The 21,990-nt window shown below is 37.9% G+C and overlaps 1 protein-coding gene across 1 annotated transcript in view; it reads right to left on the bottom strand.

Moving 5' to 3' along the window:
- Positions 1-21,990, bottom strand: part of NHLRC2 (NHL repeat containing 2) — a 48,965-nt gene that overhangs the window by 10,132 nt on the left and 16,843 nt on the right. Inside the window, exons 4-6 of the mRNA XM_028512272.2 lie at positions 19,574-19,695; positions 12,979-13,108; positions 2,565-2,664 (exon numbers count right to left, since the gene is read on the bottom strand). Of these exons, the coding sequence (XP_028368073.1) occupies positions 2,565-2,664; positions 12,979-13,108; positions 19,574-19,695 (352 nt within the window). The remainder of the gene's footprint in view (positions 1-2,564; positions 2,665-12,978; positions 13,109-19,573; positions 19,696-21,990) is intronic.

Here is a 21,990-nt window from a genome sequence, read left to right as displayed (position 1 = left end):
TTAAAAGGCCAACATATAACATTTTATTTGCAGCCACTCACCTTGGACTCTGGCGCAGACAGAGCGTGAGGAGTCTGGGGTTTGTGGCTCTGGGGAGAGAGCTGGAGGCTCAGCTGCCAGGATCCCTGTGCTGAGTTATTCGCCCACACTGCAGGCACCATCTTTCTTAGGTGGCACAACCCCCTCCTTAGGGAATCAGTGTGGGGGAAAGCGACAGCCTCACCAGGTAGAGTTACACCCTGCCGAGGGGTAACTGCAGCCAGAGGCCCTTTCAGTGACTCAAGCCTAACAGGCTGCTGGCAGGCAGAGACAGATCTCAGGGTGCTTTAGGGCTTTTGCTGACCTGCCCTGGGCCCAGTGCTGGTAAAAGCTGGCCTTGGCGTGCAGCTTGGTCCTTCCCATGCATACCCAAGCCCAGCAGAGGCAGCCACAAACTGTGGATTGTTGGTAGCTCCGAACAGGTTGCCCAGGGCCACTCACAGGCAGCACCTGACTTTGGTCTGCACCGGATTTCCTCCCAAGAGGCCCAAAACCAACAAACCCAGTGGCCGGCGTCAGACAACAACAGAGAAGGATCCAATAAGCTTCACCAGCAGCACATACAAAGGGAGATCACAGCAGGCATCAAACCCTGCTCAACACAGCCATCACTCAGAACACTCTGGTCACCTCTCATTTCTTTTTATAATTATGTCTCACGTGCAATGCTGTTGGTCACTTCTCTGTTCAGGCTACTGTCATCTCTTGCCTGGATAATAGCGACAGCCTCCTCACTGGTATCTGTGTCTCTAGTCTCGTCTCTCGCCAAATGCTGCCCGTGTTTCTTTCAAAAACACAAATCTTATGTCACTTCCCAGCTTAAAATGTTCTAGAAAGGTATACAGAATAATGTTCAAATCTCTTAAAAGGGCTCACAAGGAACTTTGTGGTCTGGCTTCTACTGACATCACTAGAGTCGTTCTTGCCTGGAAAACCTCCACTCTCCCAGTCTAACTCCTACTCCTCTATCAGGTTTTAATTTAGAAGATTCTTCCAGGAAGCCTTCCTTGATGGATTTCAGGTGTCCTTATTTACAGAAGGGACAATTTCAATGTGAAGGACTTCTACAGTGATTCCTTTCACACACAGCACACGTACTTCCCAACTGCAGGTTGTTTTTGTTTCTGATTCCTCCTCTGTAAGTCCACTAAGGGCAGCAACCACGGTTTCTAATTTTATTCTTAATTCGTGAACACACTTCATCCCTATTGCCTTGCACGGTGCCTAGTATACAGTATGTTTAATAAACAGCTGCTGGATGAATGATTATAGTATGTTTAATGAACAGTTGTTAGATGAATGATGCAAAACATCACACAGTGAAACACACACACATGTATACTATTTGGAATACATCTGATATTTTGGATTATCTATACAACTGCTCCTTTCTACTGACAAAGGAAACTGAGATGACAGGCACCTTCTACGCTGACCTGACAGTCTTTCTGGTCTATGACTTTCACTCATTTATTTACTCTGCAAACCCTTACTGGACTCCTCTTATGTACCAGATACTGTGCGAGGTACAGCGGATGCACAAATGATAAGGGATCCCCTCCTTTAAGAGGTAACCTCATAAGACAAACAGTTATGTAAATAAGCAAGTGCAGCCAAAACCAGAGAGGGAGAGACCAAGGGGAAGAGAGAGGCAGCGCGGGGAGGAGAGAACAAACTGACCAGGGCAGTGGTGGAACCACAGAGAAGAGCACGGTCAGTTCCACCTGGAGTGTCAGGAAGGGGAAAGGCTCTATCGAAAACACGTTAAGTACTTTGTAGGGACATTTTTCACCATTATATCCCCATCAGTGGCAACAAAGCTATGAACATTTACTGAATATGCCAGGTATTAAGCTAAGTGAGCTCTTCAGACATATTATTAATTCTTAAGCCCAAAGGAGGTATAAATGAGGAAACTGAGCTCAGAAAGTTCGAGTAGCTCTCCTAAGCTCACGCCGATAGGAAACGGCAGAGCCGGCATCCATCAGGCCTGACTACAAAGCCTGCGCTATTAACCGCTGAACTTCACGGTGCTCCAACACCTGTTAACAGTCAGGGTGCCTGAACTGCAGTGCTGAAGACGAGTGCCCACCTAATGTCTCCAGCCCGCTCTCTGGATGCTTGGTGGGACTGCTGTCCCAGGTTCCTTGAAGCGAGGTGGGTGTGGTCGTGAGACTCACTCTGGCTGATGAGAGGTGAGAAGTGATGTGTCACTTCTGCCTAGGAGCCTGAAGAGCTAGTAAGCGAGTCAGCGCCCTCGCTCTCTGCCAGGATGACCGGCAGCGCCCTAGACGGTGGCTGCTGCGTCGGCCTGTGTGGCAGAGCGGCGCTCCGGTGAGCCCATGAGAGTGAGCAAGAAAGCGAATCTGTCTTAACCCACCAAGCGTCCGAGTGCTGCGTTACGATAGGACGTGTCCTGGCACATCCTGACGAGTCCCGGGTGTCGAGAGGGTGGAGACATGGGGAAGGGAATTCTGTGAACTCCCAGTAGTGCAGTTTGCCCAGAAACAGACGTTGCCACTTACCTTTTCTTTGGGAGTCGGCCACAGTCCAGCAGAAGGGCCCAGATCTGGTGAGTCCCTGCCATGGCTATCCACAGAACGTCATCTCTTTGGACCTCTGAATCTTTACAAAGATAAATAAACAGTAAATCTTATATATGTATTTAGTTAATACAAAAACACCAGTTTTTTGAGAAATTTAAGGAAAGATAGCAATATGTTTATAAATCTGATAGAAAAAATAAAAATATTACAATGTTTTAAGTTGTTTATTGAAAATTTTCTATTTCCCTTATCACAAATATACTTCTTTAGACTTATACATTTACCTGTAAATTCACAGAAACCCAAAGTATTATTAATAGTAATATGTCCCTGCATCTGTGGGCACAATGTTTTTAAACATTTGATTTTTTATTTTATGTGATAAAATAAATGGGTTGATATATACTTTCCAAAGAAGCTGGCACTCAAATACCTAGCAGTAACCACCTAAATTATATACTTAGTAACAGGTTCTTTGAACAACTTCTCATGAAAAAACTGTCTCTTTTAATAGATAAGAACTGCGTCTTTCTGCCGCAGCGTCAGCTTTCAGCCTGAGACAGCACAATTGCTATTTAAGTATCAGCTGTGCATCTGCCAGGAAACTTTTTCTAAAAGATACAGCTGATGTGCAAAAAAGCTAAGAGTACAATATATTACTAGTATATTGTAATACAGTAATAAATATATTACTTAATTTATGAAAATTAAGAAACGTTTAGTAAAATTAAATAATTAAAATGAATAGTTGTAAAAATTAATTTACTACCTATTGTCAATGTGATGAGGCTCTATTTCTCAAATTAGTTTTGTTACAATATTTAAATATTTTAATTTTAGGTGTATTCTGAAGTTACTTTTACATGTATCTGAAACATTTTAACTAAAATAACTTGTTCAGGCATATACTCTAAGAAATGATCTTAGCAAGGCTATTTTATTTATCCTTTCTTTACCTTAAAGTAGTTTGTATTCAAAAGGAACTTTTTTTCCTTAACTTGCCTTACTTTCAAGTGCCTTTCAATTTGACAACAAAAAAAGGATCATGATGGTTCTCAAACTGTGGCTGCTAGTGCCAAGCACTTTACACAGATTGCCATTTACCACATGTTCAGACCATAAGATGCACCTAAGTTTTAGAGGAGAAAAATATGGGAAAAAATTTTGATGCAAAAAATGTGGTAAAATACTTAATGACATAAATAACATAATATCTCACCAATGGAAGTGTAAACAACTCAACAGCAGCATTAACAACCATTATTCCTCCCAAACTGGGGGGTGGGGGCGCGGCGGGTGCCTCTTATAGTCTGAAAAATACGGTAAATTTTCTCAAAGCTATTTCATATGCTTTTCCCTCTGTATTTTTAATTGCTAACCTATAAAATATAAAGGGAAATAGTTTATTTCAATTTAATTTTTCATAGTCAAGCATTTTTATAAACATAAACTGTATTAAAAGTAACAATGGCACCCATATGTTCTGGGGATTCAGTCTTTGTTTAGTTATTTTAAAACTAAATCAAAGATTTTCATAATTATTTTGTTCCTTCCATGGAATGACAAAGCGGGAAGGTGACTATAAGCCAAAAGACAGCCCGCACCAGAAACTGCTGGCACCCTGACCTTGGACTTCCAGCCTTCAGAACTGCGAGGAAACCAATTTCTGTGGTTTAAACAACCCAGTCTGCGGTGTTTTGTCATGGCCGCCAGAGCTAAGACACACCCTTGAGAAGAGAAATGAGACGAGGATGTCTGCTATAAATGCTTACTTAGCACCATATAAAGGTCCTACTATGTGCATCAAGAAAAGCAGAAAGTATAAAGATTAGACATAAAAGTATAATTATTAATGATAACAGGCTTTTGAAGCCACCACCTTGCCTAAAAAGAGCCGTGTTGGTAATATGGGAAAGACCAGTCAGGCCTCCATCACCCAGCTCTCCAAACAGGCTGGTCTCGGGCAGCTGGGGCCTACTGGAGGAGGACAGGAGCGTCCCCGTCGTGGTCTCGGTGTGCTCACTTCCTTTAAAGGCTCAAGGAACGAGAAGAAGTGAGCAGGCTGTGTCAGGTCAGGACTCAGGTGTCTGGGATTCTATGTATCAGGTGGTGGTGCTGGTGGTGCTGGTGGCGGCGGTGGTGAAAACGACAACCATGCAAACACTTCCTGTGTTTAAGGTACTGAGATAATACACACTTTACATGAGGTAGTTCCTTTAAGAATTTCATATTTCCTTCCAACCTTAGGACGTCTAGTATCATCTCTATTTTATTTTATTATTTTTTAAGTGAAGTTCAAAGAAGTAAATCACTGAAATCCACATTGCTACACCCTGAACAATAATGCATTAGTAAGTCTGATTACAGATTATCAGTGTTCTCATCAGAAAGAAGCGAGCCTGTGCCCTCTGGCCAGTTCCCGCTTGACCCGTCCTCTTCTCCCTCCCTTCGGCCCCTGCCCCTGCCCCAGGGACTTAGCTCTGGCTTCCGGTATCAGACCGCAGGATCCTGTGCGATCAGAAACAGCGCCCTGATCAAATAAACCCAGGCTTTCTACTCCAGGTTCCAGGTCCACTCCCGATGCCCTTCTCTCCCTGTAGCTCCTGGCTGACGAATCTTTTACGAGTAGTTTTTCCAGTCCCTTGTCTTTCTAGTTTTGGTTTGGTTCAGCTTATCAACATCTTTTTGTGAATTTTATGATGAGACTCCATTATTACCACAAACAATGATAATAACAAACATTTATATATGAAACATGATGTGTGCCAAGCAGTGTTCTAAGTGCTTTCCGCATATCCTCATAACTCCCACAATAAGCCTTTGATACAGGTACTGTCTGTATCTTCAGTTCAGATGAGACATACAACCGAGGTATAAAAAGTCTAAGGAACTAGCCCAGAGTCACACAACTACTAAGACGTGGAACTAACCAGCACCCGAGCAGCCTGGATCCGGAGCCCTAACCACCGTGCCACGCCGCCCTTGAGGAAGTGTCCATCTGCCTGATCACATCACCGAGGGCTGGCCAATTCGTCCTTACAAATAGAACGGGAGTTTAAAAAAAAGGTAGTCTGGCATTCATAATGTCTGTCAAACTAAAGAGTCGTACTAATAATTTAAACTGTTCATCCTGGATTTTAAAATCTAAAGTACAAAGCTGTTTCGTTGAGAATGGGTGTTAGTTTCGTTGTGAGTGGACAATCATGAACATTTCGATTTTAAATTAAGAGTGCACTTACTATCACTGACTTTCAACAGTCACAAATTAAAAATAAAAAAGGACAATGCCAAAAGCTAAAAAAGTTTGGGGAGTATTTTTAAAGGTAAAACCCTCATAATTATTGTAACAACAAGGATTAATAAGTTTCAGAAACAAGAATAAAATCAGCAAACAAAATATAAAAATGAACAAAATGACCTGCAATCTAGCTTTTAAATATTCTGTATTATTTTAAGCAACTGTGATGAAAATAGAGGCCACTGACTGGAACCCTCAAAAGTGTCTGTGACATCGTCCATCAGTATAAATAGTTTTCCTCCACAGTCTCTAAACCTCTTCTGAAGCAAAGCCTCCAGCCACTAGGAAAAAGCAGCAAAGCCTGTCCCCCCCACCCCCGACCCAGGACACAGGAAAAGGCCAACTAGAGACAACTAGAGAAACGGAAGAAGGGTAGAAGAAGAAAATCTCTCTACCTCTGGGGGTGGGGCAGGGAACTGTCTTGAGCCAAAGACTCCCTACTGACCCCAAGCAGAGGTTCCCCACGGCTGGGAGAAAAGCAGGAAGCTCCCAGGTCCGAGGCAGAGTGGAGCTGCCAGAGAGAAGGAGCAGGAACAAGGAAGAATAAACTCCTCACCGCCTTTCAGGGAACCCAGGCGCCCTGGGCCTCCCGGAGACAAGGCTGATCAGAACGACTGACAGTAGTCCCTTAGCGCCTATGCAACCTCCCACAGAATGACCAGCAGCGGCAGTTTACCCCTCGGGGAGCTGCAAGGGTGCGGAGAGGGAGACAGAGACAGACACAGAGACAGAACCACTCTGGGGCTCACCAAGGCGGAGAGCTGGCCCCGAGAAAAGGCCCCGTGCACGGGCCACTCCAGCGCACAGCTGGGAGACTTTGACAGCTCCAGAGCTCGGACAGGGCTCAGAGCAATAATGGACCCACCCCAGCCCAGCTTCTCACTGCACTGACCGACCTCCCATAAAACTTGATGAAAAATTCCTTCAACAGTCTCATCAGTTGACTAGACACAACTGAGGAAACAATGACCATAAAGACGAACCAATAAAAACCATCCACACTGAAACACACAGAGGAAAACAAAGGCAAAATAAGAATTTTTTCCCAGATAATAAAGGACATCAAACACAGACTCAAGAATTCTAAGCAGAATAATTCCGAACTATATCAGTCAAACTGCTGCAAACCAAAGAGAAAACCTTGAAGTCAGCCAGAAAAAAAAAGGAACACATTTTATATACACAGGAACTAGGAAAATAAATCAATCAGACCTCTTACTTAATACTATGTAAACTATAAGACAATGGAATGACATCTTTAAAGCAGCAAAGAAAAAAAAGAGTCAATCCAGACATATATGGGGTACGTATATCTCCCAAAAATGAAGGCTGAATACTTTTTCTGACTCCTCTCTCTTCCCCAACACAGGCCAAGAGAAATCGCTGCCAGCGGCCATCTGCTACCAGATATGCTAAAGGAAGTTCTTTAGGCAGAGACACTATTATTCAAGGACACTTGGGACAAAAACAAAAGACAAACCTCTGCCACTTTGGAAAGCACTTTGGCAGTTTCTTATAAAATTACACATTTGTCATATGACCCAGCAATTTCATTCCTAAGCATTTCCCAATAGAAGTAAATACTTATGTTCACATAAAAGCCTGTGCATGTGCTCACAGGGACTTTAATAATAATTGCCGTAAACTAGAGGCACCCGAGATGTTTACCGACTGATGAATGAACTGTGGCACAGGCGAAGGGTGAAATGCTACTAGACAATAAAAAAGAAACAACTACTGATACATGCAGCAACAGGACTGGGTCTCAAAAGCATTATGCTCAACAGCACATGCCACACATGAAAGGCCACACTGGGGAACAAGGAATACATGGTTGTCAGTGGCCGGGGAGGGTGTTGGAGGTGATGGGAGGGACAGCAAAGGGTCGGGAGAGAATTTTGGGGTGATGGAAATATGCCACATCTTGATTGCAGTAATGGTTATAAGACTGAATATGTTTGTCAAAATTCATATAACTTATACCTGACAAGGGTGAATATTACTTTCTGTAAATTATACCTCATTAACCTGACTAAAAGACATGTTTAAAAAAGCTTATAAACACCAAGTCAATGTAAGAATTATCTCTCAAATTTTAGACATAAAAATACAACTGCTTTTATTTTAATTAAATAAAAACACATCGGTCACACTGTATAAATTATTCCTCAAAAATTCTGTATCATCTGATTTTTAGAGGATGTTTTTATGGTATTTTATAGCGTATTAATGGAACCCTGTGAAACATCATCTAAGCACATAAGCACCAACACTGTAGACTGTAAGACTAGCCTATGAAATGGTTGAGTTTCGATCATAAAAGGTTGTATAAGAACAGCTAAATATCTGCCTAGGGGAAATACTGATTAAAAGGCCAGCAAAAGTTAATGGGATCCGGGCACACTACCCTTTCTATAAATGATTCTAAATCAGGTGAAGTCTACCCAGAGAATAGTGGGGGTTTTGAACTTTATGAAACAAAATCTCTCAGGTTATTGTCTGGCATGAGTGGAGTCATGCATTTTAGAAACATGACAGGGTTTCTGCTGAAAAAGTGAATTTACTGTAGTTGGTAATTACTTTCAGTGCATTATGTAGTTCTCACCATATTTTGAGTGATAATCAAAAATCAACAAAGATGAAATAATCACTTTTGTGAAAATCACTTTGTTATTTTTATGCTTTTATCATTATAATGGCATAATTGGGTTAACTATTCAGACACTATTTAAAATACATACACAAACACATTTGTATATTACATGTATGTTTCAAATAATCAGAGGTATTTCAAGTCCCTTTGTTTAGTAACTGGGTCTCTTAGGGCATATATTTAACTATGCATTAGTGCTTGGTATTTTTTGTTCTCTTTAATCTATTTTGCTTCCTTTTATGGTTCAATTTTAATTAAATAGGCATATAAATGGATACATGTTATAAAGGTTAAATAACTGCTAAACATCTGCATGTACACCACTTATCTCAAGGAAGAAAACATTTGTGCATCTCTCTGACTTATCACAAGGAACCACCAGTTGAACTTTTTTCCCACTTTCTTATTCTTTTAGTTTCATTATATCTGGATTGATCTCTCAATGTATAACTAGTCTTGCTTGCTACTAAACTTTCTATAAAGGAAATCCTGTTGTAGGTCCCTTCTGGAACTTGCTTTTATAACTCAGTGGATTCCTCCTGGTACTTGTCCATGCTGCTAGGTACAGCTATGGTTCATTATTTGCACTGTAGGACAGCCTAATGTATGAAGCTATCGCAATACCTGACCTATGTTTTCATGTTTTACTCCTGATAATGCCACTCTTAAATTCCCAAATATGGTAGAATTTCAGAAACATTTTACCAAATTCTTAAAACATTAAAAAACTTAAGAACAGTTTTTGTCAGCCATAATCCCCTTCAAATTGGGTTTAATCCCAAATGTTCAAACCAGTTATACAGTTATGCAACTTAAATTTGTATAAACCAGCCCAACATGAATGCAAAAAGGAAGTTGTTTCTATGAAAATGAAGTCGAAAACTTTGGAAAGACTCAAAGAAATGTAGCTAAGTCAAACTTGTATTGGGGGTTATCCTACATCAAAGATTGGCTAAAAATTCTACACTTCTAGTTCTTAAACATTTTTAGTTTTATGACTCTGATTTAATAGATTTTTTCCCTAACATATCAATTATCATAGCTAATCACTTCAGTAGGGGTTCTACTGTATTTATTCTACTTTTTTTAAATCATCACCCAAGGACATGCTTATTGATTTTAGTAAGAGGGGAACAGAGGGAGAGAGAGAAAGAAAGAGAAACATTGATGTGAGAAAGAAACAGTGACTGGTTGGTTCTCATTTGTGCCCCAACCAGGGACCAAACCCACAACCTGGGCACGTGCCCGGACTGGGAACCGAACCTGTGACCTTTTGGTCTACGGAATGATGCTCCAGCAGAGTCACATCAGCCCGGGCTATTTACTTCTGCTTTTATTACACAAAGGATTCAGTTAACTGACCAAGAATAAACTCTAATAAGATAAATGCATTTGACATCAGTATGAAAATTGAAGCAATAGGTAAACAAAGTAGAAAACAGAGATGAAGTTATACTAATATTAAAAACTGAATCTCATGTTTCCATTACCAGTCTCTAAAGATACATTTGTCTCAGTTTCCTAGCCTTCAATACAACAATGCAAACACAATCATTTATGACATTTAAACTTTCTAGGAGCTTAAAAACAAAACTTGACAGTGAGGAAGAGGCCTAACTATCTATAATACTGAGATCAGAAAAAAATGTCTCCCGTCAGTGATCAGAGAGGTTATTTACAAGGCAATAACTGAAACCACCAGCAAATCTTATAGTTAAAAACAGGAATAAGTCCCAAGGGCTATGTTTTGATGAAATATATAATATGAAACATATATACAAACATATAAATATAAGTGAATGTGATTTTATGTGTTCATATATTCTTCAATGAGTAACAAGTTGCCAAAATATACTTTAGTAAAAACAACTGTAAGGAGAGCAAATATTCTGATCTAATTTTCTCGTACTCTGACAATACATTAGTTCAATAAATTTATAATGCAATAGATTCAAAATACAATAGATTTTAAAGTAATTTAAATTAGTAGCTCTTAAAATATTTTTGGGTAACATAATGCTTTGAAACTCAGATGAGAACCTGACCAATTCCTCTAAACCTTAAAAAGAATTTCTGGGAAGTTTAAGGAACTTACAAAGCCTAACCATCAAGCGTACAAACCCTTGGGCTAGAGTAATCATTGTGATTTTAAGTCCTTCACACAGTGCTTGGAAAACTTTTTCTGAGCCAACATTTTGAAAGGTGTTGAGCTTAAGAGCATTCAAGAATACTGGTCCTCTTGCCAAGTACCTGAAGTGAAGCTATTTTAAGCTGTAAGTTAAAGAAGAGCCACATGCTTATAATGATCTGCTAAGCTAAGTAAGGCAGGACTCGTTTCCCGTACTGAAAACTGAGCTTTATAATGACACAGCCTCAGATAGCATGTCATGCTCCAGCTGGAAGCTGAGGGACTGCTTGTCAATAGAGCCAAGATTTTCCTTGGAAAGCAATTTGGGTGCATTCTCAACACAAGACAAGCAGCCAGAAATTCCATGCTACAAAGTATGATTGAAAAACTTTTAGCCTAGAAAAATAAGCATTCCTTGGCCATTAAATAAAACTTAGAAAAGCATCCAGTAAAGTACATCTTGTTTACTAACAATGCAAATTCTGATACATGTGACAAACTGAATCACTGGTCTCAATTCTTTACTCCTGTGTAGTAGTATTAATACCCACACCTTTGACACGGCCTCACTGCAGGCAAGGTGCCTCTCCCTGCTCCATCACTCTGAGCTTGGTTATGTGACTTGCTTTAACAATGGTAGGTCAGCAGATGTGACATAGCAAAGGCTTACAATGTGTAACTGGGCTTATTCTGTTACGCTCCTGCCTTTTGCCAAAGAATATGCTCAGGACGCTACTGGTCCGAGGAGGAGGAGAACCGAGTGGAGCAGATGTCCACCCAAGAAACACCTTGAAACCAAGCCCAGGCTCTGCCTGGGCCAGCTGAACCCCAAGCCCATATGTGGGTGAGAAATAAAGGTTTAGGCTTGTATGAATTTGGGGAAGATTTCTTATGAGGCATGACTGTAGCTGTTACTGACAGATGCAGTAAGTTGCAAAATGTAAAAATCAATAACTGAATTCTATGTGCACTTGTAGCTATGGATCATTGAGGGCTCACACACTAAGGGCAGACATTTTTTTTTCCTTGGGGAAGGTAACAGCACATCAAAGTAACAATTCTCACCCACTTTGACTATTTTACTGATAGAAATGCTTCACATTATTTTTCCATCTCTAAGATTTATGTTGAAATAGCTCAGCAGCAGGGAGGCAGGAGTGGTTAAGTCCTAGTGGGGATGGGTATTTTCACACTGAAACTGAAATCACTTAGAGTTGCCGGTGCTTGGTGATAAAAAGACGACTGAGTTGTGGTTGGTTTCACCACTGGTTCAGGCTGTCTACGTGTAATCTACTCCCTGACTGACTGCACCTGGGACATGCTCCGAGCTCCTCTTCCCAGCCCCTTCCCACTACGATGATTAAAACACAGAACTCCAGAACAAAAATCTAATAAAAAAACTTATGCAAAATTACCTAAGTTATATATATTAAGTACAGGTAGTACCAAAAGTTATTTTATGAATATTAATTACAATGAAAAAATTAAGGTCTTTGAATTATAAGCAAATTGGCATCATAATAGAAAATTATCTCAAATGTAAAGCCATTCAACTAAACTGATGCTTATTTACTCTATAAATATATTAAGACCATACAAACCATTCAGTTTCAAATTCTATTCCCAGTATATCTGACCAACTTACTTTATTCATTACTGTGGCTTTAGACATGTAGATAACCATCTCAATATCACTGAGGGCCAGTGAAAAATTAAGTACTTACACCCCGGGTCGCCTTATAGTCAATTAATGTAGGTAATAAAGATTGTAAAGATAACATCAATCTTATTCATTATTAGCATCTACAAAATTCAGTAGGGTAAAGTGTTCTTTTTTAATTGTTCAAAGGAAGCTATCATGTTTCAATACAAATTTTAATAATCTAAAAAAAGGAACTGTCATTTTATAAACTTCAAACTAAAATAAAAAGGGCATTGTTAAATGGTATAGTTCATGAATAATCTTTTGAACTTCTGAAACTATAATGCGTCTAACTTAAGAATATTCAGAACTACATTAATTGGAAGCTGTGGCTAAGATGAGATTCTTTAACATTAATTTAGAATAATATATACTCATCATGTGAATAAAATATAATATTTAGTATTACATGTATATAATAATACATACTCTATCTTGTTTACATTACTGCTGGCTTTACTTTCACACAATTAACAAATCCCAAGCCACAGGCATAAAAGTATAAAATTACCAGCAACAGAAGTAATCCAAATGAACAGACCCAGAATGTTTTCAAAATCTTACCTTTATTAAGCAAAGTTTACTTATATTTTATATTAAAAGTTTACATACCTGAAGATCCCCAAACGACATCCCAGGGGGAACTGATGGGCTGCTCCTCCCCTCTGGCCCCGCCTTCTTTGTCTGTGCCTTGGATCCCGATGCCAGCCACGGTGCTCACTGTCTCAGCTTCCAGGTCGATCTGCAGAGATCAATACATGCTTTACGTAATACATGCTCCTTTTAATTTTCTTTTGGTACATGAAGATTTCCAATAGACTACATAGCAAGTATTTGCAACATAAATACCCTTTCTTAAAAAAAAGCTTTTTTTAAAAAGCTTAAAAAAAAAGCTTTAAAATTGCACTCTCCTCCTACCTCATCATGCTTCTACCAGAACTGGTGTTGATCTCATCTTAACTATGAACTGTTTTAAAGGTAAGTGCAGCTGGGACTCCCGTACATTGCTGGTGGACAAGAGTGATAGTGGCATAAAGTATGTGGTAAAGCAAGCATGTGAAATGTTGACAACAGGTACTGTGTGTGTGTGTGTGTGTGTGTGTGTGTGTATCTTTGCTGCAAAATTCTTTTAACTTTTTGTGTTAAAAGTTGTCATGGTAAAAATGTTGGGGGAAGGGTTTCAGGAGGTGAAACAAGAGCCCTTTTCCCAGTAGAATGCACTGGCTTTCAGTTTATGCGTTAGAGGCAAGACAGTGTAGCAGAGCTAGGACTGCCTGCGTTCAAATCCTAGATCCTGGACTCACTAGCTGTGGGATCTTAAGAAAGTTACATAATGATCTGTGCCTCACTTTCCTGTAAAAGAATGAAAATCAGTCATTATGAAAATGAGTGGACGGATGATACCTCTATCGGTAATTAAGCTCTGTGTGTGTCAATTACCACCGAGCATAACTGAAATGCATTTACAAAGGAAATATGAATGACCACAGGCCATTCTTCCATCTTCTTCTGAAAAATGTCTGTTCAAATCTTTGACCCATTGGGTTGTCTTCTCATTTTTTAATTGTAGGGACCTTTATATCTCATAGATACTAATCTCTTCAAAGGTATGTTTTGTGAAATTTTTCACAGCCCGTGGCTTGTTTTTTCACTTTTTAAACAGTGATTTTAATGATAAATTTAAATTTTGATAAATTAGAATTTATCTTTTTTTTCTTTTATGGTTGTGTTTATGTCCTGTCTTTGGAAACCTTTGCCCACCTGCAAGTCATAATGATACTGTTTTTGTCTAAAAGCTTTAGGATTTCAGTGCTTAAATTTAGCTGTGTGATACATCTTGAATTTGTATACTGTGTGTGAGGTAGAGGTCATGTTTCCCCCCCCCCATACGGGTATCCAGTTGTTCAAGCACAATTTGCTAAAATGATTTTCCTTTCCTCCTTGGCAGATTTGATGCTTTTTGGAAAATCAGATAACTTTGTTATTTGGGATGACATTTCTTCTAGGTACTTCATTTTTTTCCTTATTGATCTATATATTCTTAAGAAAGTAACAGTCTTGATTAGTGTAACATTACAGTAAATCTTGAAATCAAATGCTGTAAGTCTTTTAACTCTGTTCATCTTCAAGATTATCTTAGATGTAATAAATCCTTGACTTTGCATTTTCATGTATTTTGGAACCCACTTGCCATTTTCTATAAAAAAGCCTGATGGAGTTCTGACTGGGATTGCACTGAGTCTAAAGATCAATTTGGAGGGAGCTGATGTCTTAATACTGAACCTTCTAATCCAATACTGAATTAATTTTTCTCAGCAATCTTTATAGTTTAAATTATACAAGTCTTATATGTATTTCATTAAATCTAAACTTACTCTAAATATTTTGTTTTTATTGCTACTATAACTAGAATTTAAAATTTTAATTTCCAATGGACTATTAGTAGTTTATAAAAACACAGTTGATCTTTTTATATTGATTTTGCATTGTGCAACCTTCCTAAATTCTCTTATTAGTTCAAGTAGCTTTTCAATAGATTTCTTAGAATTTTCTACGTATATGACATGCCATTGGCAAATAAAGACAGTTCTTCCTTTGCAGCCTGTATACCTTTTATTCCTCTGTTGTCTTATTACAATGGCTAGTACTGCCAGCACAACGTCTAGTAAGCGTGGTGAGAGTGGGGACCCTTGCCTTATTCCCACCCTTAGAGGAAAAGCATTCAGTGTTTTGCATTAAGTGTAGCGATAGTTGTAGATGCCCTTTATCATATTCATAACACCCATTTCCTTGCAAAGTTTGCTAATTTTATCATGAATAGGTATTAAATGTTTTAAATTTTTCTGACTATATATAGTAATCATAGTTATTATCTTTGATTCCTTTACAATGGTGAATTACATTGATTTATCTTAGCAATATTCTCTAGCATTATTTTTAGTGGCACCTCTAAAATCTCTTGAAATTATAAAGAATATTATTAATGTAATATTATCTATATTTTTACTGAACTCAGATCTGCAAAAATGCAATAGGCATCTAGGAATAGGCCCTTGAAATAATCTTGATTTAAGAAATATATCATAGAAATTGATGTAATAATCAAAGAATTCCTCTTGCAAAAAGCCCCAGGTCCAGGTGATGTTACTGGAGCATTCTACTGAATGTTCAGAAACATTAATTACTATGCTAGACAAATTTTTCTAAAAGTAAAATGAAAAAAAGAAGAAAGAAAACTAGCTCATTTGATTAGATGTGACCTTGATTCCAAAACAGATCACAATAGTACAAGAAAATATAAGGCCATTTAATTAATAAACATAAATTTTTATACTAAATATAATTTTAGATAATTCCAACTTGACTTTTAAAAAGTTTATCATTAGGTAAGGTTTATCTTAGGAATAAAATGATGGTTTCACATATGAATCTCTATTAATATAATTCATCATATCAACAAACTGAGGTCAAAAAATTTACACAACTACTTCAATAAATGCAGAAAATTTATTTTATAAAACTGTACAGTAATCCTTAGTGACTAGGAATATAAAGTTTCTTTACTTCATGAATATTTTCCCCAAAGCTACAGAAAATATTAAACACTGCAGAAAATGCACACACACTCCCATTATGATTACGAGCATGACGAAACACCCACTGTCATTGCTAATAATTAAAAAACAACAAAGATTCAATCCAGCAATATAATAAAAAAATGTATATAAATAAGAAGGGAAAATATAAACCTGCCATTTGTTTCTTGCAGAAATGGATAAGCTGATCCTAAAATCCACAGGGAATTAAACTATAAGGGACCCAGAACAGCCAAACAATGCTGAACAAGAAGACTGTGGGAAGACATGCTTAAATGATTTCAAAACTTACTAAAAGTTACAGCAATCAAAACAGTGTGGTCGAGATCAAGGGACTAGACTTGAAAGTCCAGAAATAAAACCATGGATGTATGACTAATTGATTTTCTGCAAGTCTGCCATGATTATTCAAGTGGAGAAAGAGCAGTCTCTTTAAAAAACGGCTCTGGGAGAACTGGATGTCCACATGCAGGAGAATGAATTGGATCCATACCTCACACCACATACAACGATTACCTCAAAATGCATCAAAGACCTAACTGTAAGGCAGTTAGGCAGAACTATAGTTTATAGGCAGAACTATAAAACTCTTGGGAAGAAACATGAGTAAATTTCTGTGAACTTGAATCTGGCAATGGATTTTACATGTGATACCAAAAGCATAAGCAATGAAAGAAAAAAAACAGTAAGTTGGGGAATCACCAAAATGTAAACTTTTTGTGCATCAAAAACATGATTAAGGAAGTAACAAGGCAAACCACAGAATGTGAAAAAGTATTGGACAATTATATATTTGATAAAAGATTTGTAAATGGAATATATAAACAACTCTTACAATCCAATAATAAAAACCACAAATGACCCAATTTAAAAATTGGCAAAGAATCTGAACAGACACTTCTCCAAGGAGGACAGCAAGCGGTCCATTAGTACAGGAGAAGATGCTTGATATCATCGCTCAGGGAAATGCATGTCGAAAGCACAAGCAACCCCTTCATACCTAGTACAGGATGGCTAGCATTTAAAAAATGGACAATTTACAAGTAATGGTGAAGATATGGAGAGATTAGAACCCATCTATATTGTGAGTAGAAATGTAAAATTGTGTAACCACTGTGGAAATCAGTTTAGCAGTTTCCCAAGAAGTTAAAATAAAAATATAAAACATATAACTCAACAATCTGAGTACTTACGTATTGACCCAAGAAAAATAAAAAAGTATGTCCACACAAATCTTGTACATGAATTATTTATTCATAATAGTCAAAAACTGAAAACACCCTAAATGTTCTTCAACTGGCAAATAAACAAATATAATGAGGCATATCCATACAATAGAATGCTAGTCAGCAATACAAAGGAATAAATTATAGGTGAACCTCAAAAACATTACGTAGAATGAAAGAAGCCAGACACAAAAGACCGTATATTGTCATGACTCCATTTGTATGAAATGTGCAAGAGACTTTCTGTCTCTTTAAGGTTAGTGCTGTGGGTGGGAATGGGGATTAACTGTAATGGGTGTGAAGGTTCTTACTGGGAGCATGAAAATGTTCTAAAGATTTATGGTTATGATCGCTCAACTTGCTAAATTTACTAAAAATTCCTGACTTCTATACTTGAAATTTAATGTTATGTAAAATATATAATTTTTTGGAAAAAATAAGTACACAAAACACTGCACGTTTTACACAGTCATATAAACAAAAAGATGAATTACACCCATCAGAATGGCTGCCTGCAGATGTGTTCGTGCAGAAGAAAATGGGAATGAGGAAGAAGAGGAGTTTATAAGTGAATAAATAAACTATTCTAAACAAGAGGCAGGTCAACATGGAAAAATGAGCTGTAAATGTAAGCTTATGATCAATCCTGGTAAATGAGGTCTTAAAAAGTAAAATACAATAAATATTTTAAAAAGGGCAAGAAATAATTATTTCATTTCACTTCCAATTTTTGCAGAAACTGAACTAAGTCACATAATATAAAAATCACTTCAGGTAACCTAAACTTGTGATTATGCTAGTTAAAAAGTATTTGAAATGCAGTGAATACTTCAAAATCTGGTAAGGTGCAAAGCAAGAGAAATAACGTACAACTGAAAACGGACAAGTCCTCCCTCAGTGTTACAGGGTGAACATTCACTACTTCAATACCCTGGGAGAAACCTATGAGGCAATGATCAATTAAAGAAGCATACAGCCCCCGAAAGATCATTATAAATACTGACCTCTAAGGACTTAGTAAGAGCAGAAAACCACTTTTTCTCAAAGTACATACCATGAAATCATTAGTCCTACGAAAAGTTCTGCCTGAAATGTGATCCTTGGTCAATTAAGTGTAGAAATACTGCTGCACACACATGCCCAGACAAGTGTGTTCACAATCAGTATTAGCACACTACAGTCTCTAGGAAGACAGTCTCCAAGACTTTCAAAGAACTAAATGTGTTTTAATTAATAAATCCAAAAAAATCCTCTTTTCATGTAACACCTTTCATATTAAAAAATCTATACACTTTAGAAAATGCTGCGTTAAAAAGATGTTCTTTGCTCAGAAACTCATTCAGCAAGTATCTACTGAACACTCACTCTGGGCCAGGACCAGTGCTAGGTGCTATAAAGTTCAGGGGCCAGGAACACAGCTTTTGTGCTCTCATGGAGATTTACAGAACTGTGAATATTATGTATATAATACGTGGTAACCTTGTTAAATGGGCAGAAATGTCAATAGAGAAACAGCAAGAAAAGCAAGGAAGTATCTGAAACAATATGTTTAGGCAGAATGGGTTAGATAAACTTACTTATTTTCAAAAAGGACACTTAAAGACCACTGGATGACAGTCAAAATGTTAAAATGCTCATCACGAAGGATTGTTTAAATAACTACATACTTCTATAATGGATATGATGCAGTCCTATCATTCATGTGACTAATCTGGAAAAAATAAGTTAAAAAAGGACGGCAGAAGGTTCTCTAGGAACACAAGATTCCACCATTTGCTTAAAAAAGGATTGTCTAGAATCAAGTCTTTTTACTGTAAGTTTATTTGCACACGAGTCCAAAATTTCTGAAAACACAAATTTTAATAATGGTTGGTTACCTGTGGAGAGCTGGAATAAATGATCGGGGACTTTTCACCTTTTAAAAACAAGACCACATATTGCTTTGATCATAGGATAGAACACATTTTAATTGATAAGTATCTGCAGGCAAAGCAAAAGAACTGAAGGAAGGCAGGGAGTGGTATGATTTTTTTTTCCTAGGTTTTAGAAAATTTAACTAAAAAGGACAAATCACCATTTTATAAATAGTGGTTTGCAAAAAATCACAAAACAAGGAGCTTTTGGGTGATTAGGCACATTACTCTGAAAACAAGGACCAAAAAAAGGACTTGATTGAGGAGTTTCCTCTCTGAGACCACTGCAGGCTGACACACAGCAAAACGCGACACCCAGGAATGAAACCAAACCCAGTGCCCGTGAAAACTGCTGAATGAGGAAGATCTGAGGTATGTGAGCATCACCTCCTCACATTAAATATTAATGTAGCAACAAGTATCAGTCTTTCTGATTAGAAGTATTAAAACTTCATTTAAAATAGAAAATTACCTTTCTTATAAGGTGGTTTTCCGTATCTGCCACATAGATGACATTGTTCCTTATGGCTACGCCCTGTGGCGAATTAAAAGTTGACTCTGAAAATATTCCATCTTTTCTTCCAGGATCGGGTCCTAAAAGATAAACCGTAAGACAAAATTTTTCCACTTAATAATGCCCCCAAATAAAATCTGCATGTAAAGCTGGGATTTCAACGTAAACAACGTGACGTTCTACGTGAATGAACACTAAAATGCTCCCGAGACTCCAGTCGCCCCCGGAGCAACAGCGCTGCTGCCGGCAGGGCTGCCTGGGCAGCGCTACCAGCGCCCCCAACCGACCAGCGCCCCCAACCGACCAGCACGCATCAGGAGAAAACGCTCTCAGAAGCATCTTCTTACCCATTACCTACACCAGAGAATTAAATGTAATTTTAATCTGTTAGCGTCTAGATGAACAGTATTTACCAATTTGGGAAGACATGCTCATTTGATAATGCCATCGCCCTTGAACAACACGGATTTGAACTGGGGGGTCCACGTACACATGGATTTTTTCACTTATTTTAAATTTAAAGTTCTAATTGGCTTTATTGAATGATTCATGAATCAGGCAGCATTCCCATCTAATAAATAGAAAGAAGTTCCCTATGTAAATGTTTTTCAATAAATACTGTAAATGTATTTTCCTTATGACTTTCTTAGTAACATATTTCTCTAGTTTACTTTGTTGTAAGAACACGGTATATAACCCATAATAAACAAAACATGTGTTCATTGATTGTTTATGTTATTAGTAAGGCTTCCGGTGGGGAAGTCAAAAGTTGCATGTGAATTTTCTCCTGCACGGATGGTTGCCACCCCCAACCTCACATTGTGGAAAGCTTAACTGTACAATGATCAATTTTCCTTATAGAAAAATACACATACCCATAAAATGTCACAAATAATTCAAGGGGTTCCTAGACCCCTCGAGTCCACTCAAGCATTTCTTAATAGTCCATGAACCCTAGGTGAGGAATCCTTCATTCACTACTTCACTTTGCCACAAATAGCATCTCAAAAACACTGCAAGCCAGAGTGATTCTGGTCTAATGGCCTATTTTTCAGCCTTTGCAATACATGTGGAGTTTCAAGGGCATAAAGACATACAATTGTTATTTCTTTGACCAGAGGACAAGCCATTCAAAGCCTCTAGGTCAGCATTTCCAAACTATGCTTTGCAGAACTCCCGTGTCCGCAAGGGATGTTAGTAAGAGAGGTAGTACAGTGTACTGGATAGGGACATACAAATTCAACAGCCCAACAGACTTGGTTTAAATCCCAGCTCTACATCTTCCAGGCTGATGCCTTGGGCACATTCTTTGTGCCTCAGTTTGTCTTCTGTAAAATGGAACTGGTAATATTCCTAACTCACAGCACTGGAAGGACTAAATAAATTAACACAGGTAGAGTGCTTAGAATAATGCCAGACATACATGTATTACTAATGTTACCAATATTATTATTACTATTATCAATAGTTTTACTATTATTGTTATTAATAATACTATTATTGTTGGTGGTGAGAGTTCTCTCATGGGAAAAAAGGGACAGAACTATGGTCACTTAAAATTCGAAGATACTGTGTATTGCTACTCATGAAGTACATTAGCAGAGTAAAGGACACAGTAAGTGCAGTGAAACCACCACCAACAAAAACCTGTTAAATCACATCGACCAGTATTTCCTGAGTATATCTGACCACAGAATCCTTTTTTAAAAATTCTAGAATAACTATGTATTTATTACAAGGTAAGAGCATTCCTAGAAATATATGTGGGAAAGCTAGCTTGCCGCTAGTTATCTGTTTAACAAAAAAGAATATTTGCCCTGCTGGTGTGATTCAGTTGATTGGGGCACTGTCATGTTAACCAAAAGATCACGGGTTCAATTTCTGGTCAGGGTACATGCCTAGGTTGTGGGTTAGGTCACTGGTCGGGGCACATAGGAGAGGCAACAATTGATGTTTCTCCCCCTCCCTTCCTCTCTCTCTAAAATCAATAATCATGTCGTCAGGTGAGGGAAAATATAGTATCTGACCCACAAAGTAACAGGAATTATCTTTCTGTTTAAAAAATTTGCATACACTATTTTGAAAATTATAGAATCTATTAAAAACTCTTTTAACCATTTAAATTAAACCTGCTACAACTGATACTTTTTGAGTAACAATTCTTTTAACTGCATGTCATAAACCAAAATACTAAGTTGCTAAACAAAATAAACAACATAAAACACTTGTACTCTAACAAAAGCAATGACCAAGAAACAAAAAATTCAAGAGCTATGGGAATAACTTGGTGTACAGAGTAATACCACCCGCAGGACTGCCGAGATGAATCACGTTTCTCTTTAATATGTTGTTAATAATAAATTAAGAATTAAGAT

The sequence above is a fragment of the Phyllostomus discolor genome, chromosome 5 (genome assembly GCF_004126475.2).
Source record: "Phyllostomus discolor isolate MPI-MPIP mPhyDis1 chromosome 5, mPhyDis1.pri.v3, whole genome shotgun sequence".
Lineage (NCBI taxonomy): Eukaryota > Metazoa > Chordata > Mammalia > Chiroptera > Phyllostomidae > Phyllostomus > Phyllostomus discolor.
Note: the sequence above shows the minus strand (reverse complement) of the source record. Positions and strands in the feature narration are given on the sequence as shown.